Consider the following 20,349-nt stretch of genomic DNA (forward strand, 5'->3'; position numbering starts at 1 on the left):
AATTAGTTTCCATAAAAAGAGAATTATAATTATGGATATTATTTAATATATATATAATTATGGAAATCATTTAATATCTATATTTATTTAATTAAATAATTATCTAATTTACTCAAATCCTATTGGTGCATTCTAACACACAATAAATGTAATAAACAAAATAACTTAGCCCTATATATATATATATATATATATATATATATATATATATATATATATATATATATATATATATATATATATATATATAACCTACTAAGGCGTGTTTGGTACAGGGAAAAAAAGCAAAAGTAAAAGGAATCAATTCCTTCTCTCTTGTTTGTTTAATGAAAAAAAATAAGAAATTAAGAAACAAACCAATTTCTTTTCCATCAAAACAATTCCATGTTAAAAATAGAGCAAATGAGAGAAAACACAAACACGTCTGGGTCGAGAATATAGAAAAAAAAAACAGAGAAATCAAATCTCACAAAGCTTAAAGACTGGTTACTCCTTCTAGTCGATTTTGTCACCATACGCTTCCAATTCAAGGTATTCCTTCACGATTCTTGTTAATCTTACTATGAAATCTTTTTTTAATTTCAATTCAAGAATTCATTTTCTGAATTCTATATGAATAACTTCATTGTACATGTTTGAACCTTGCTATGTTGAAATCTATTCTTGGTGTTTGAATCTTTTAGTTTAGTGTTGATTGATGATCGATGGTCATTTGTCACTGGTTTCTACTTCAGTTGTATGTACAAATGAAAATTAAAAAAAAATATAATTTCAGATTTTTAGTTTTTTACTCTAACTTTGAACCATCAAAAAATACTCATACGTGCTCGGAATGAGACGTTTTTTTTTCTTTCAGAGTGTACTACTCTGTGTTGTGCTCGGAATGAGACTTTTTTTTTTTTCTTTCAGAGTGTACTACTTTGTGTTGTCTACGTTTTAGGATCAAGAAATAGCTTATTTTGTTAAGTTTTGGTTGAGTTGTACAACCATAAACAGGGGCTGTTAGGAATGTTGTCTAATATTTCAACATTTTTTAGTTTTTTTTCTTAACTTTGAACCATCATAATATCTTCATACGAGCTCGGAATGAGGCATTCAATTTTTTTATAGATTGTAGTACTCTATTATTTTCTACGTTTTTGGATCAATAAATAGCTTATTTGGTCAAGTTTTGGTTTAGATATACAACCATAAACAGGGGCTGTTGGGAATGCTGTCTAATATTTCAACATTGTTTAGTTTTTTTTCTCTTAACTTTGAACCATCATAATATCTTAATATGAGCTTGGAATGAGACATTTTTTTTAGATTGTACTACTCTGTGTTGTCTACGTTTTAGGATCAAGAAATAGCTTATTTGGTTAAGTTTTGGCTGAGTTATTAAGCTCTAAAAAGGGGCTGTTAGGAATGTTGTATAATATTTCAGTATTTTTTTTGATGTTTTGTCCAACTCTTCCTTGTTTATATATATGTAGATGACACGATCACCTTTGCAACAACGGATTTTACAAAATAGACAAATTGCTAGGACATCTGCAATAAGAGCATTTTTAAGGATGTCAACGGGGGAAAATGGGATGGAAAGTGCATCCCCCGTCCCCTAAATGTCCAGCCTTCTTACTCTCGCCCCCGCCCTTGCATCCCCTTTATTACCTCCGCCCCCGATTGATTTTGGGCTACCTTTTTTTTTGGGCTAAAAAAATTATTGTTTGGGTTAAAAGGAGTTGTTGCTTGGGCTAAAAAATTATTTGTTAGGTAACAAATAATTTTTTAAAGCATTAATTTATATGTTAAAAATAAAAAAATTATGAGATCTTAAAAACATTATACTAACAACTTAAGAATATGTCTTTTGTTGAATTTTGGAAGCTCAAAATCATGTTATTGTTTATTATATTTATATAATTAATATATGTAAATATATGTATAATTTATTAACGGGGCCCCCATGAGGGTTTCGGGATGAGATTGCCCACCCCGCCTCCGCCTCCGAAATTAAAACGGGGGTTAACCTTGATGTGGAAGGGTTTGAAGATATCGTTGTGAAGACACAACAAACCACTAGTATAATAGTAAACGACCTAAACATGATGACGCCGAATGCTCTTATAAGGAAGCAACGAAAGAAATGAAATAGACTTTCAAGGAGGTCGGTGAGAAAATTACAGAAACAATATACAATATAGGAAGACAAGAAAATAAAGAAGCATGCGATATTATCGATAAAATTGTCGAAGATATACACCGCATGCCAAATATCAATGTTAGACAACGAATTAAGGTTATTGACATATCAGCAAGGACCAATTCTACAACCGATCTTTTTTTAAGTTGACGGAAGAAGAAAAGTTTTGTTACATTGAAATTATTGCGGATGGCTCCATATCATGATTGTGATATTTTAAATTATGTTTTTTCTTTTAGTTTTTAAGATTATTGAAGTTGACTTTTTGAACATCTATATTAGACATAGTTTTGTTTTTTTAGTTGTTAGGAATATTGAATTTGACTTTTTGCACGTCCTATGTTGGACATAGTTTTTGAATATTATGATTTTCATATTTGTTTAAGTTTGGATCTATTTGTAAGTAATTCGTTTATATTAGAAATATGTTTTTCAATACAAATAATAATAACTGACAAGAAAATAAATTATTTGGTAACAAGTAATGTTAAAATGAAAATTTTAAAAGATAAAAAATGCATATTTTGAATAATTAAGATGTACATTATAATGATTTTTTATAAAAAATTGTTTGAAAATGAATGAACAAGGTAAAAAAATGATTTACATTTCATTGCTTAATACAACCAAACAAGATAAATGATTCTTTAAAACATTTCCCTAGTGGATTCTCTGTTCAACCAAACAGGAGAGTCAATTCTCTTTCTCCAACTTAATTTTCTTTCTCTGTATTTTCATTCACTGCTGCAATTCCATTTCTTTGTACCAAATGCACCCTAAATTTATAGTACATGTGATAATGATATAATGTAACTATATGATAATAATATATTGTGACAATCTAGTACTTCCAGAGGACATGGATCTACATAAAATTAATATTCAACAAAAAATAACAATCATAAATGTGTTTGATCATGCAATTGTGATATTTAACAATTTTAACACCTCAAACTGTCCATAAGGGTGAACAGAGTCATGACAGTTTGGACGTGGGTCGAAGGAGGTATCGTCGGCTACATGATTTCATTAGCATGCAGTACTAGAAAATCATGGGAGGAGTGGCTTCCCCAACCCAATGAGCAACACCCTTTCTTGTGTCTCCTCTTGATTGTTGACCAATAACCATTAAAAAAAATCCATAAATTTAATGCAAGAAATAACATTTTACTTTATATTTCATATCATATAGAATTTAATGCAAGAAATAGCAATGTACTTTCATTCGTTTGTTTATTACAACGTTCTACTTTAAGTTATTCTCGTTAATTTAAGAAATAGCATTCTACTTATTGCATGTCAAATAGGGTTAAAGTTAAATGCAAGAAAGAACAAGATACTTTTGTTCAAACAATTTCTTTGTCTATGTGTATGTATATGTATGTTTCTTTGTGCTTGTCTATGTGTGGCTATTTGTGTGTAAAATAAAGAAAAGTCATCGAGGTTATACCAATGTACTTTCAAAGTACAATACTTATGTAAATTATAATATGCATTTTCTGGTTGTCCAGTTTTTGCATTAAAAAAAATAATGTTTTATTATCTTAAACAGTCGTGGATGCAAAAAAATATTACTAAAAGTGTGTGCATATGATTAATGACTACGTTTTTATTATTATCTATATTATTTTAATTTGTTAACAGTGCAGTACACGGGTTATAACCTAGTGTGTGTGTGTGTGTATATATATATATATATATTTGAAAGGCAACATATATTAAACAGAGCAAAACCCCAGCCTGGAACTAGGACGCTCAAAAAAGAATTACATGGTGTATATATATATATATATATATATATATATATATATATATATATATATATATATATATCCCACTCAACCATTTCAAAAATCAAAAGTTCTTTCCGATTCCATTCTATCTATTATAGTCATGGGAAATACAAAAACATGTTCAAGCCAAAGATGAAGCCATAGAAACCATAAACAACAAACCGGGTTGGAGGGGGGGTGGGGGATCGGTCTAGGCATCACGTAAACTTCAAATGGAAGGATTTGTAAGTGAAAGTTAACAATTTCAGTTGCATCTAAAACCAAAGTTGAATAGTCGAGTGAGCGGAAGATTAAAGTGTACACACCTATACTTCCAATTGGAATTCTAGGATTTTTCGTATATAATAACTTTCAAGGAGGATTACAATATATAGAGAATACAACAACAACCTACCACCAATTACGGGACAATACATGGAAACTATTCTATCTAGTATAGGAAACTATTCTATATAACAATTTTTCATGATTCTAGAATAAATGTCCGATATATGCTCTCGTCCACACTCCCCCTCAAGCTGGAGAATGTATGTCGAGCATTCCCAGCTTGTCTAGAGAGCGGTTAAATACTTTACTGCAAACCACCTTCGTTAACATGTCAGCTAACTGGTCCTTTGAAGAGACATACGGTAGTTCGATTGTCTTCCTTTCCAAGTGATCTTTGATAAAATGACGGTCCACCTCTACATGTTTAGTACGATCGTGCTGCACTGGATTGTTTGCAATCTTAACTGCCGCTTGATTATCACAATATAGTTTCATAGGAGTCTTTTGTTCTATGCCACGGTCCACCACTTTCTGCTTTTTGCTTCTCCAGGTGACAAGATTCCCATACACAAAGGTGAAGTACCCAGCCGTTGACTTCCCATCATTCTTGTCACCTGCCCAATCAGCGTCTGAATACCCTTCTACTTTCAATTCTTCGTTTTTTCCAAAAAATAGTCCATTACCAGGGGCTGATTTGAGGTATCTAAGAATGCGAAACACAGCCTTCATGTGACTCTCACTCGGCGAGTGCATGAATCGGCTTACCACGCTTACCGCGTAAGCTATGTCGGGTCGGGTGTGCGAAAGGTAGATCAATTTTCCTACAAGTTTTTGGTATCTCTCCTTATTAGCAGGTACTTGGTCGGACAACAAGGTCAAACCGTGGTTAACTTCAATGGGAGTATCAATGGGTTGACATTCTAGCATCCCGGTTTCGGCTAATAAATCGAGTATATATTTCCGTTGACACATGGTGATGCCGGTTTTAGATCGAGCCACCTCGATACCGAGGAAATACTTAAGATCTCCCAAATCCTTAAGTTCAAATTCTGTGGCTAATAGTTTTTGTAACCTCTTAATTTCATCTTCATCATTACCGGTAACCACCATGTCGTCTACGTATACAATGAGGGCTGTCACCTTTTTTCCATGGTTTTTCACAAACAGAGTGTGATCGGCGTCACTTTGTTTATATCCTGCCTTCTTCATGAAGTTTGAGAACCTTCCAAACCAAGCCCTCGGTGATTGTTTTAGGCCATACAACGCCTTTTTCAACTTGCACACTTTATCCCCACAACTTATCCCCGGTGGAGGGTCCATGTATACCTCTTCTTCCAAGTGCCCATTCAAGAACGCATTTTTCACGTCAAATTGCTTAAGTGGCCAATCTTGTGCAGCTGCTATTGACACCAAAACCCGAATCGTATTGATCTTCGCGACAGGGGCAAAGGTGTCCCCATAATCAATCCCATACTTCTGGGTATACCCTTTTGCTACGAGACGCGCTTTATATCTATCGATCTTACCGTTTGCATCTAGTTTCACGTTGAAAATCCAACGACACCCGACTGTTTTTTTTTTCAGGTCGTGTTACAATGTCCCACGTGCCATTCAACTGTAGTGCAAGCATTTCCTCATCAATTGCCTTCCGCCACCTCGGTTCTTTAAGAGCTTCCTCAATTGTCTTTGGAATGGTCACGGATGCCAATTCCTCAACGAGTGTTCTTTGTGTTTTTCCCAACTTATGAGTTGATACATAATGGTTTATCGGGTATTTGGACTTCGAGGTAAGTTCTGGTACGTACTGTTTCTTTGGGACCCCCCGATTACTTCTTACCGGATATCGTGTTTCCTGGTCGTGTACATGCGTTTCATTGCTATCCTGCACTATGTTGTCGTCATTAGGCATAAAAGTTTCAAGACCAGAAGACGTACCTTGTGTCGGATCCGGTTCGTGGACTGTCGGAGTGGGTTCGTTTGTACTATCCTGAATCACTGGTTGAGTTTCTTGATTTTCTGGATGGGCCGCCGGTGTTTGTGGGTGATGAGCTTCATCAGACCCGCATTTTGGATGGGCCTCGTCAGACCTGCTTTCTGGATGGGCCTCGTCAGATTCATCGTCTAGAAGCTCTCCCGTCATCTCACGCATGTTACCCTCAAAATTACTCAACATCTCCCCCTGAGGGGAAACATCGTGATTGAAGGGAGTTGTTTCATGAAACTTAACATCTCGTGTAACATGTATTTTTCTTGTTGTAGGATCATAACACCTATATCCTTTTTTGAATTGAGCGTATCTAATGAACATACATCGGATTGCACGAGGTTCAAGTTTACCGATATTCTGAAAGACATATGCTGTACACCCAAATATTTTTGGTTCCAAGTTTGGCCCCATAGGTACCTCTACCAATTTCTGTAGATATTGAAGCGGAGTTTGAAAATCAATCACTCGTGAGGGAGTTTGATTCATGACATATGCTGCTGTACGAACAGCTTCACCCCAAAACTGTCGGGGCACCTTCATGTCGAACAATGATGCCCGAACTATTTCCAGGATTTGTCGATTTCGCCTTTCCGCCACGCCATTTTGTTCCGGGGTATTTGCACACGAGGTTTGATGTCTTATGGAATTATTTTTACAAAAGATTTGCATTTCGTTATTTATGTATTCCCCTCCGTTATCCGACTGTAAAACTTTTATATCACATTTATATTGCGTTTTTACTAGTTTGTAAAATTCTTGGAAGACCTTACATACTTCACTTTTATGATCAAGAAGTGAGATCCACACCATCCGAGTGCACTCATCTATAAATGTTACGAAATATCGTGCCCCGTTAGGTGTGGATATCTTTGCTGGCCCCCAAACATCCGAGTGCATAACCATAAAAGGAATTGAAGACTTGTTAGTACTAGGAGCATACGAGATACGGTGGTTCCTGGCCAATTCACAAATATCACAATTAAATTCAATATCCTTATTCAAAAAAAGTTCAGGTTTAAGTTTCTTAAGGTAACCAAATGACAAGTGTCCCAGCCTACGATGCCAAAGCCATGGTAGCCCTTTCTTTTCATGATCTTGAACAATTGCGTGAGCCTGTGCTTGTTCTTCTTCCTCTTCAAGATAGTACAAACGTCCTCTCCTAGTACCAGAGCCAAGCATCCTGTTCGTTTCTATGTCCTGAAAATAACATTTTTTTAGGCCAAAACGACACATAGCAATTTAATTCATCAACTATTTGACTGACAGACAAAAGTTTGGATGATAATGACGGAACCACCAGAATCTTATCCAGACTTAATGAGTCTGATAGTTTTGTCGAACCCTTGCATGTAACCGGAGCTATACCGCCATTGGCTGTTTTGACGACGATTTGTTGTGCTGGGTTTTTAAACAGAAGTTTAGTTTGATCATTTGTCATATGATCGGTGGCTCCGGTGTCGATAATCCATACGTTATTTTGAGAATTAGGGTTATTGTACATACCGTTAATGCTTGATGATTCTGTATGTGCAACTACTGGAGTTGAGTCTTCTGTTTTCACATTCGACGTCGCGGGCTGGCTTGGTTTCCGCCTAGGTTTCTTGGTAAAATCCCACCACTCGGGATATCCAATGATCTCGTAACACTTTTGTTTTGAATGACTTGCTTCACCACAATGAGTACACACGGAAGTATTATCTTTGTTCGATCCTTTCCCTTTTCCATTCTGATTTCTTGATGCAAGATGGACGATACTGTCCGGCTCGTTCTTCGCGTCATCCATTGTCATACGTTGGTTCTGGTCTTTTCGTACGTATGCGTAGCATGCTTCGAGGTCGAGGGGTGGATCTTTCCTCAAGATTTCCCCTCGAGCTTGGTTAAATTCGAAATCAAGGCCAGCAAGAAATATGTGGACCCGGAGGCGTCCAAGTATTTTGTGAAGAGAGACAATGTTCTCCACGTTTTCTTCATGTACGGAAAGGCGAGAGTCTATCTCTTGGAAAATTTCCAAGAGTTCGTTGTAGTAGGTGGCGAGAGACCTACCGTTCTGCTTCGTGTTAAAGGACCGCCGATTCAACTCGAAAAGCTGAGTCTCATCCGACCCGTCGTAGAAGGTCCTTGCCACAGCCTCCCAAATCTCTTTGGCGGTCTTTAATCGGATGAATCGAGGAATCAGTGAGGGGCTCATGGAATCAATAAGCCAACTTTTAACCTTATTGTTTTCCATGAGCCAGTTTTCGATCTCTTTTTCTCCGGTTTTAGGAAGCGTAGTGGTTCCGGTGAGGAACCCTAGTTTGTTTCGAGCAGAGATACACATTTCCATCAACTGTGACCACAGTTGATAGTTCGAGTCGTCCAGGGTAATCCCTGTAGGGAAAGGGACATCCTGAACAATGATTCGAGTTTCGGTGGAAGAGGTTTCTTTTCCGGCCATTTGGCTTTCAGATTTTTTAGAGGTTGGTTTATAGGTGCTCTGATACCATGTACACACCTATACTTCCAATTGGAATTCTGGGATTTTTCGTATATAATAACTTTCAAGGAGGATTACAATATATAGAGAATACAACAACAACCTACCACCAATTACGGGACAATACATGGAAACTATTCTATCTAGTATAGGAAACTATTCTATATAACAATTTTTCATGATTCTAGAATAAATGTCCGATATATGCTCTCGTCCACATAAAGCTTGATATTTTAAAGTCGAAAAAAACTGAGCATCTCCCTCCTCTATAAAAGAGAACCAAAACATCCGACTCTAACACATACACAACATCTTCAGATGCGTACAAAGACTACGAAAATGGAAAAAAACGGCATCCACATCCTCACAATCTCTCAATATCACAGAGCTCATCACCAAAATAGGTGGTGTCGCCCGTAAAAAAAAAAAGAAGATGCGAAAAGAAAGCAATACCAAGATGATAAATTACGTGACATGGAAATAACCTAGCAAAAGAAAGTGGACCTATTTGAGGAGGTGTTACAATTGATCAATGCAAAAAGGAAAAATATATGTGGTTGTACCTTCAAGTGCATGATCAATTGACCATTGAATGGAGGATGTGAGTGCGGTGCTAGCTCGCAAACAGCAAATTGGAGCGATTTATAATTTAGAGTTTATATTTCATATTAGAATTTTAATTATCTTTTAGGAATTTAATTGTCATTTTATGAATTTAATTAATATTTGTAGTAGTTTACCTTTTTTTAATGAAATGTTATTTATTAGCTTTGCTAAGTGTTTTGTTTTAAAAAATTATTTATTGTGTGTTGGAAAGAATGCAAGACATGGAGTTTCATGTGTTGTAAGTTGAAAATGTTGGAAAAGAAAAATAAAATGATGATGTACATTGCGAGAGGGACCCTAAGAATTTTCAGTTACTAACGAACTTGATGGAAATCCCCAACTTTCCGTTCATACTTGTTTAACTCGAGGAAAACATGACTATATCTTAAAAAATCAAACAAAGATGGCAAAGAAAGTAATACTTTAGCTTGTCAATTACGTTAACTAATCATACTAATCAACGTACTACTAAAAATCCACGTAAACACAAGAAAAGCGTTATCTTTTATATAAAAGTGTTTCGGTATAATTTTGTTCGTTGGAATATGCTTAAACAATATATTTAATTTACATCTATATAAAACCTTTAATGAATTTAGTGACTATTCACCAAAGCTGAGAGTCCATCCATATAGGCGATGTCTTATTTCGAGGGATCAAGTTTCATTCATCAATAAATTAAATTTTCTGTTTAAAAAACAATTAGTGACTATTCATATTAAACCCATAAACACTAGCTGAGATAAAAAAAAAAGAATCATAAAAATGATGTTTAGCATATATGTCAGTTAGAATTTTATTTACATTTAAGCATATTATAAATTTCATAAATCGATTATTTATAAAAACAATATAGGATCACATGATTGTTATCATAAATATATTTTCCGCCGTTAGAAACATAAGAAACAAGTTGCATCTTTTTTTACGAAACAAATAAATAAATCATTATATAATACAAAAATAATACGTGTTATAAAAAAATGACCTTTCAAAACGCCTTGATAATTCATATTTTTAGTGAAAGTGACGATTCACTTTTTTGGACAATTTTAATGAATCATCCCAATAAATAATTCTTCATTATTGTTTTTTGGGATTTTATTTCCCGCATCATATATCTTATAATCGTTTAATGATTCAATTTTTTGGTACGTCAATATATATATATATATATATATATATATATATATATATATATATATATATATATATATATATATATATATATATATATATATATATATATATATATATATATATATATTGAGATTTATTTTTCATTGTTTTGTGGTCTATTAATATATATACATTTACAAACCTAGCACCAACGATCAAGAAAGATACATAATTGCAGCAAGAAGTATAATCAGTGATCAAGAATGGAAGCATGATCAATCTTTGAAGCAACAAATAGGATGATGGTGGTTATGATGGTATAGATGATTATGATCTTGATCAATCAATCCTTGAACATTACAGAAGTCTTTAACATGGCAAGGGATGGTAATGGGACCTTGATGCTGGAAACCATACTCCTCTTCAGCCTCCTTTAAGAGCTCCATGAACAATGGATGGTTCATGTACATAACTGGTATCACAAACCTCTTCTTCTCTTCACCTTTAAGTCCCACAATCACAGAGACACAACCTTTTGGTATGCTCATCTTATGCTCATCTTTCTTCATCACATCATGATGATGATGATGATAGAGGCTCATGAATTGTTCTCCAGAACCCATGATCAATATTCACTACAAGAGAAAGGTCGATGATAAGAAGAAGAATAGAATTTTAAACAAGATTCTGTCTAAGACTCGTTTATTTTTGGTTTCTTGGAATTGCGTGCATCATTTCAAGAATTAGAGGTGAGTGGGTATATATATACGGGGATAAGGGCAAAACTGTAATTATATTATTAGGTTGGGGTGTGTCAGCCTCATATGATGTTTGACTTTAATTACACGCGAAGGAAAGAAGGAAAAGGGTCGGTTTATAAACCGCTCACGGAACAAGGCCCGGACCAGGTGGGTAATTTGGTACCTTTTAGAAAAAGATTAAGAAGTCAAAGATAATTTTCTTCGACTTCAATTACAATTGAATTTGCTAAACTGGAATATGTAAATCTCATGTATACCTGTATTGTATCTCTTTATATTTAATTGTTAATTTGTAATTATTTCATTTTTAGTTTAGAAGATCAGATTATTCAGATTAACACATAGTTGAATCGCCTATACAGATAAAACTTCCAGATGCCAAGCTATCCAGGCTCATGTAGCTTAAGCTATCATCATCATGTTTAACGATAACATGCATCATTAATTGTCATAATTTATCTCTACAACACCAAATAAAACAACCGGGAAGTGTTTATACATGAGGGAAAATATAACTCGTAGTGCAAACATTTGGCCTAATATATTAAGTTTCACCATTGATTGTTTGTTTTGGCCCTGTAACACAAATAACTACAAAAAATCTAATAAACTTATTTTGGACGAGAAAAAAGTTATTTCAAGTGTTTGTGAATATTGTGTGAAGACTAGGCCCTAATTTTCTAAACAAAATATAATATTTTGTGTTAGATTTCACAATGGACCCGTAATTTTGTAGTGGGCCCGTTTTTTCAGTCCATACTATGAAACATGCAAAAAAACGCTTCGCAGATGCCTCACGATTTCAGAGTTGCCTCCATGCATAATGTGAAATATTTGGGGAAAAGGTGAAATATTGGATAACTTTTTAATAAATGATACCGAAAATAACTATTTTGGTTTGTTATTTCTTAAATTAATAATTTAATAAAAAGGTAAGGGGACTTCATAAGAAAAAATATGTAAAACGAGAAAAAAGAATTATAAATAATACAAAGTGTGCATGGAGGCGACACTTGGCAAGTAGACATGTGTCCCATAGGCTATGTGGGAATGGGTTTCACTCCATTGTTTCAAAAGTTCAACCTTCTTAAACTTGGAGGAGTGGACGTGGTTTAACCGCACGAAAGCCATGACGACCAAAGAGAACCTCATCTTCTGACCGCGGTATCGAGTGCGGTTTGACTGCACACTGTTGTAGATGGTTACATTCAATTTTCAATTACTTTTCATTTTTTAGGAAATTATCAGAAAAGTCTTAATATTTACGGAAAAGTTACTATTTCGTAAACTAATCAAAAATATTGACACTTTTCTATAAACAAAAATATTAGAACTTTTTTGTAAACAAAAATATTAGGATTTTTCTGCAAACAAAACCTTCATTATTATTATTATTATTATTATTATTATTATTATTATTATTATTATTATTATTATTAAAAATATAAATAAGAATACTATTTTTTGAACTTGTATTATTAATATTGTTAATAAAACATATAAATGCATTTAAATGAAAAAATAATGACATTGTTTAAGGGTGAAGGAGATGGTAATGCTTTTAGCATTAATCATGAATTTATGTTTGTGTTATAAAATATAATCAAATAACAAGATAAATTATAGAGTAAAGAAAGACATGAGAATAGAGAGAACTTTTATTCCAATACTTGTGATGAAATTATCAAACTTTACAATACATAATATTCATTATTTATACTAGACAAAGAAGATAAAAGGTCATATATGATATGAATGCACATTATGGTGGTGCATAACTACACTCATAAACCTTATAATAATGTTTGCTATAATGTTCACTAATTATGGAGAGTAAGGGGGATATGAAGAATCAATAGTCATTCACTAAATAACAATTCAAAACAGTTTGTATATTTTTACTTTGTATATGGTCATTTAACATTTGTTATTATTGTTTTCAATTCAAAATATTAATACTTAACAATTTAAAAGAAATTGCATATTTGTAAAATTATTTATAAATAGTTTAAGGTAGAAAGATTTCTCACTTTGTATATAAAATTGTTTAAGGTAGAAGAATTACTTTCCAAATCCAACAGATCCACTACAAACATCTACATAGGTAGCCCATATCAAAATTCAAAAGTATTAATTACAATATTTTGTTTAATAAAAGTAATAGGAATAATTCAAAATTATTAATCAAAATTCAAAAGTATTAGTTATAATAATAATAATAATAATAATAATAATAATGATAATAATAATAATAATAACTAGATATGTTGCCCATGCTTTGCATGGGGCGTGTGCGTCTGATTTGAGTGTTGTTTTTGTTAAAAGATTCAGGTGGGATAATTTGACTCCTAATTTTCACAGACGGAGACGGATAGATAGAAGGCATAAAAAAAATAAAAATAAATATAAGGACCAATATAGAAGATAGCCATCTTCTCTTCAATGCTTATTGTCCTACTAACTTGCAACCAATTTTTTTTGGTAAAATGGTTGCATAATAATACAAATGTCTCTTGTGTAAGACGCATCATATCGTAACATTGTGTAGGGTCTTCTTACATCAAATCTTGTGTATACGCATACCCGCTTGAATCGTTATCTCTTATTCTATGAATTCTAATTAGCCTGCGCTGGTTTGACATCAACCAATAAAACACAAGTAAAAGAAAAGCTACAACTTCACCATCAGAAACCATACTTGACCTGTTACAAACAATTATAGATAGCATGGTAAAGTAAAAAAAATCATGCACCAAAAAACTAGTAAATAACAAAAGTCATATTCAATATCCAATAACATATCATCCAAAGTAACAAAAGTCATGTAATAAAAAACTAGTAAATTTCATCCAAAGTAACATCCAAAAAGGTCATCAAACATAACACCAAAAAACTAGTAAAAATCATTAAAGGCAACCAAACTTCCTACCCGCACCCATCACCCATGACTCACAACTAGTATGCGAAAGTCTTAACCAAACTTTCCTAACATCGACACTTTCACCAAATAGCAAAAGAGCGGTCTTGTGTCTTTCGTCTTCTTCTACCCATTCCATTTTGTTCAATTCCACATATGCATCCACATCCTTATCCATTTCACTTTTTTCAATTCTTTCATTTTTTTCCACTAATGACCTTGCAAGCTTGACAATCTCCTCATCAACTTCTAATGCCCTTGCATCTCTTTTTTTCCACCAACTCTTTTGTTTCCATCAAATTCCATATTTTTTGAGCGCCCTGAAGATTCTTCACTTGCACCTATGTGTTGTGTTGAGGTTTCCATTGGAACATCATCATCAAAATTATGGACACTAAACTCTTCTACAGGACGAGGAAGTGTAGGAGATGGCCCCCAACTTTGAAAGCTGATTGAGGTCGACCCTTCAAATAGTTGGGTGCAAAGATCAGAGAACAACATGGGTTTAGTTTTTAGTGACAACACGAACTTGTTCAACTGTTTACAATTTTTATAAATATTAGTATTTGCTATAAAAATAATCATACTAGTATTTGTTATAAAAATATTACCTTCCCCTCTTCCTTCCATTGTTCATCGGTCATGTTAAATTTATTTTTTATAGGATCATATATATTGTCGGTTTTGTTTTTCAGTTTCACCCAAGCAACATACTTTGATTTGTAGTAGTCAAAGTGGTTTCTCATTTGCTTCCGATCAACCTCTTTACCGTGTTCGTTTATCATTTTTTTGCGTACTGTCTTCCATGAACTTGCTTTAAGCCTAATACCCTCACGACCATTAGTGGTTAGGTCATGGATACATGCATCAAGAAAAGTTTTGTCCTCATTTTCGTTCCAATCCAACATCTTAAAACATTAATATTTAAAGTAATTTATCATAACTTTATCAAGATCAAGAACAATTTTAAACATAAAACAATTTTCTACCAATAAAATCAACATCATCCTAAATAATAATAGAACAATTAAGGTCAACATTGCGAACATATACTCGAACAATTTCATAACATTTGGATTTTGATTTCATAACATTAGAAGAAACAAGATATATGATTTCATAGCTTATAAAACAAAAAAGATTTCTGATTTCATAGCTTATAAAAAAGTGATTTCTGATTTGATAGCTTATACACAAACAAGATTTCTGATTTCATAGCTTATAAAAAAAATTATGATTTCAAATTTCATAGCTTATACACAACCAATTTTCAGATTTCATAACATTAGAGCAAATAATGATTCTGATTTCATAGCATTTAAACAAATAATTTCAGACTTCATAACATCAGAGCAAGACGAATTTATGATTTCTTAACCAATTTCAGATTTTATAACATTAGACCAAGAACAATTTCTGATTTCGAAACCAGTTTCTGATTTCTGATTTCACAATCATACACAAAGGAAAAGGAAAAATGATTTTCTGATTTCACAGAAGAAAAAACGAGGATTATTTACCTGTCTTGACGTCTTTCTCGTCGGAGCTTGAACAGAGGGACGGTCTTTCTGGCCTGTAGTCGGACTGAGGGAGGGACGACGACGATGGAGAGCTATTGATGGAGAACTGTCGATGTGGAGGCGACCAATTTTCCTTGCTGGTATTGCTTTTAGGTCACGATGGGAAGAAAGAAAAGATAGGGTATGAGCGTAATTTTTTCCATCAACATTATTTCAAAGTCTGATCGAGAAAGTCTTGTCGTGGACAAATGTATAGAAATAGACCATTAGGAATGGTCTTCATGAACTACGATCCACCTCGGCATCTTTCTCCTTTAACATTCTTTCACATTAGCTTTGGTCTACACATCACTAACCACGAAAGGTTTTACAGGAAAAAGAAGAAGAAGAAGAAGAAAGAAGAGATTGGTTGTTGTGAGATGTGGTGGTGACCACAATCAACAACGTCCATGTCACGAACCATCGGGGTGGTGGTCACGGTCCGTGGTTGTTGTCATCCGGATAACCTTAGGAGTATGATTAAAAGGTGTAGCTATTTGTTGTTAAGAAAATCATAAGGCAAATGAAAATGTGATATTTGACTTTGGTACAAGAAGATTATGCCACTTAAGATTGTTTTGTTTAAGGTCCTATTTCGGTTAACACGTAGTCTAAGCAACATGATTAATCATTTTTAAGAAAATTTAATAACTTTATATTGATTACTTAACGGACTTAATTAATATGTGTGACAATCTAACGACCACAATGAAAAAGTTATATCTTTTACAAAAAGGTTATGAAGGTTAGTATATTATTCCAAAAAAAACATCACAGCCTATTAAACTAGGACATATAGTAACCAGTTAAGCATTGATATAAATAACTCTTTTAACCGAATTTAATCGTACAAATCAACATACACGTGAAACACATACAAACACAATAATACACTTTATTTACATGAACGGGATCCACTTCAATCTGGCAATGATACAATACTTAAATGAGTTAGTTTATAAATAAAAGTGTTGTTCTTTCATATTTATTCTTGAAAAAATTATAAAAATGGTCTCGTTTTTACCAAAAGTCACACTTGTTTTATTTTATCGAAAACTCAAACCGTAAATAAAATAATAATAATAATAATAATAAATTAAAAAAAAATGTATTATTGCAAAATCTTTTTTTTAATTAAACAAAATATATTTTTAGCTTACTATAAAAAAGTTACAAACAATATATATGTTTTTTGTTTTACGTAAAAAAAGGTTTTGTATATTAAAAAATACGTTTTCGTATAATATGTTATTACGTTGCTATGATCCTAAAAGATATTTTTATCTTTTCATAAATAAATAAGTTTTTTTTTTGGTTACACATAGAAAAAGAAGTTTTTTTTTTAACTTATTTATTTTATGTAAAATATGTTTTTAAATATTTAAAAAATGTGTTTTCGTATTATATGTTATTACATTGTTATAGTCCAAAAATATACTTTTAAATAACTAAAAAATATAATAACATATTATATAAAAACGTATTTTTTAAATATATAAAAGATACGTTTTCGTATAGTATGATATTACATTGCTATGATTCCAAAACATAACGTAAAAATATGTTTTAGGATCAAAACAAAACGATATATATATATATATATGGAAAACAAACTAAAGACGTTAACATAATGTAAAAATGCGTTTTCGTATAATATATTATCATGTTAACAATTTTACGTAAAAAATAGTTGCATATTCGCTTTAAATCAATTAAAGACGTTAAGATAACGTAACAATATATTTTAGGATTATAACAACGTAATAACGTATTATACGAAAATGTATTTTTTAAATACATAAAAAAAGATACTTCACATAAAATAAATATATACAAAAAACTTTTTTTATGCTCTTTCGGGATTACGTTTTTGTATAATATATTATTATGTTTTTTTTTATGTATTTAAAAGTATATTTTCGGATTATAACAATGTAATAACATTTTATACGAAACATTTTTTTTAAATATATAAAAAAACATGTTTTACATAAAATAAATACGAATTTTTTTTTCTATGTGAAAGAAAAAAAACTTATTTTTATATGAAAATGTAACATCCCAAGTTTTGTCATTTGTAGTCCCTGGGGATGGAAGGGTAAAGCCATGAAGAGCCTAAGGACTAAATTGTAATTTTGGGACCAGGAGGAATACGCTGCGCGTACATAAGGGTACGCTGAGTGTACTAGGGCGCGCCATAGTATGCTCGGTGTACACTTGTGTGCGCTGGGTGTACTCATAAAGGAAGGAAACCCTAATATCTCGGGTTGGGGCTATATAAACATCCTTATGGCCCATTTTCTCGCATCCTTCTCAACCTCCATCCTCCAAAAACGTCCCCAAACCCTAGTTCTTGTGTGTGAGAGTGAGCTGGTGGGTATTTTGAGCTCTTGAAGGTGAAGCCATTGCAATAAATAGTTGTAGAAGGAGATTGGCTTGTAGATCTGAAGTTGTGTTTTGCCCTAGAAGCTCCAGAAGGTAAAAAGCTTCAAACTTTATGCTTGTAGGTCATAGATCTAGCCTTTCTAGCATTATGGAACCATTTCTTGTCCCAAAACCCCAATATGGTGCATGATTCATTTTGGACGAGGTAAGCTGTCCTTTCTAGACCTTGAAGAGGTCTTAAGTGATAAAAATGAGGTCCCATTGGCTTAAGATGTCCCATGCATGTAGTAGAAGGGTATTAATGGACTAATACATTGGATTAAGAACTTTCTGGACGTCCAAAGTGATAAATTTCGAGACTTTATGAGTCCTAGGCACATTTGGTCATTGGATCTGGAGTTTGGGCTTAAGTGCTTAAGCCATTAAGTAATTATTCGAGTTTTGGTGAAACCCTGCGTATGCCCAATGCAAGTTTCTATATGCCCAGCGTACTAGGTCAATGACCCCGTTTTCCAGTCAATGCGAGACTCGTGTACTCCCCGCGTAGCCTTGGGGTACACCCAACATACGTCTTCTATGGACTTTTGGTGATTTGGGCTTTGGGTTTGGGATACTTTTGGGCTAGTATGGTTTGGGCCTTGCTGGACTTTCTGATTAGATATGTTTTGGAGTAGTTTTGGTGATAGTGGATCGTGGGGTTAAGCCCAATAAGGAAGTTGGGCTCAATTTAGTAAATTGGGCCAATAATGGGCCTTGCATAAAGATTATCAAGTTTATGGCTTGGAATTGGGCCTTGGCCCAATAAAAGAGAATGGACATGATGAATTGAATGGACCCTTAGCCAAGATTGTTATGTTGTGTAATGACTTGGTATTTATTATGTGATAGTTTGGGATTTCCAGTGAGATAGTGGTCCGGGAGTTCGTTTCTTCAATTCAGATCGGTGTTGTGGGGTGAGTTATTCTCACTATATCAATAGGGTCTAAGGCACCAAGGTCGGCCCTTTATTGGATTTGTATTCGGGTATTCGCTTGTTATGTTTATTGATCTTCTAGAACTGTATCCTAGTAATTAGGATGGTATTATGTTAGTGACCTGGTTTAGGTCGGTATCCTGGTATAAATGATGATGCTATGTTAGTGACCGGTTAGGTCGGTATCCTGGTTAGGATGTTGCTATGCTATATGATCTGCTAGATCGGTTTGTTTGTCTATGGATTATTATATGATTATTTGGAGACCCAGGAGGGCATATAGTCAAGCCGAAGGCCCGACGAGTGGTCCGGATAAGCTGAAGGCCCCGAGAGGGCGGTCCAGACGTGCCGAGGTTCAGAGAGTGGGCCAGATAGACCGAAGGCCCGATGCGGGCGGTCCAGTCAGGACTGTAGACTCAGAGAGTGGACCAAGTGGACTGAAGGCCCGGTGCGGGCGGACCAGTCACACTGTAGACTCGAGATGCATGGATGTTCTATGGTTGCTATATGATATGGTTATGGTATTGTTGAGGTTGGTATTTTTGGGGTAACTCACTAATAGGGGTGTTCGTTTGGATGGATCGGTTTGATCCGATCCAATCAAGTGAATCCAAATTGATTTCGGTTTTCAAAACATGGATCTGAATTGTCCAAACTAAATTCAAATCCAATCCGATCCGATCCAATTACAATTCGATTGGATCGGTTTTTATAATTCAGTTTTTAAAAAAACCGAAACATTTTAAAACGACATATAATTGTTGTAACATCCGGATTCCCAGGTATTATATTTTGTTCCTTTATTTTTGAAGGTTGTGGGGAGACTCGGCGAGTTGGCGTATAAACTCGCGGAGTATGGTCGCGGATTCGTATGCGAGTTCACAGCTGGAATCGGCGAGTTCACGAGTGGACTCGGCGAGTCCACGCTGTTTAATGAAACCCTAATTTCCAGGGTTTGAGACCGGGCCGGAGGGCCCAACGAGCTATGACCGGACCAGAGGGTCCAACGAGCTACGAGACTGGAGGGTCCCGTTGAGACACAACGACCGGAAGGTCGTATTATGGCCTCGAGTGGCGTATTTGTTGTATGCGGTATTCTGGGGAACTCACTAAGCATTTATGCTTACAGTTGTTGTGTTATGCGTTTCAGGTACTAGTGATGAGCGCGGAAAGGCGCCGACATGATTCATACACACACGCGTTGGAGTTTATGTTTGAGATTCTAGGGAGATGTTTTGTGACGATAAAAATTGATACAATGTGTATTGACAATATTTTATGAGTGAATGAATGTTTTAAACATGAAAAATTGTTTTGAAAATTT

General features: G+C 34.0%; 1 protein-coding gene across 1 annotated transcript; it reads right to left on the reverse strand.

Moving 5' to 3' along the window:
- Nucleotides 1–10,607: 10,607 nt before the first annotated feature.
- LOC111920442 (auxin-responsive protein SAUR32) lies at nt 10,608–11,174 on the reverse strand. The gene has a single exon (XM_023916025.3). The coding sequence runs from the start codon at nt 11,051–11,053 to the stop codon at nt 10,706–10,708; it is 348 nt and encodes a 115-aa protein (XP_023771793.1). The 5' UTR covers nt 11,054–11,174; the 3' UTR covers nt 10,608–10,705.
- Between the last annotated feature and the right edge of the window lie 9,175 nt (nt 11,175–20,349).

This window comes from Lactuca sativa, chromosome 9, assembly GCF_002870075.4.
Source record: "Lactuca sativa cultivar Salinas chromosome 9, Lsat_Salinas_v11, whole genome shotgun sequence".
Lineage (NCBI taxonomy): Eukaryota > Viridiplantae > Streptophyta > Magnoliopsida > Asterales > Asteraceae > Lactuca > Lactuca sativa.

Bases quoted from the DNA above. Each gene is read 5' to 3' on its own strand.
- LOC111920442 (XM_023916025.3), bottom strand. From the start codon at position 11,053: ATGGGTTCTGGAGAACAATTCATGAGCCTCTATCATCATCATCATCAT.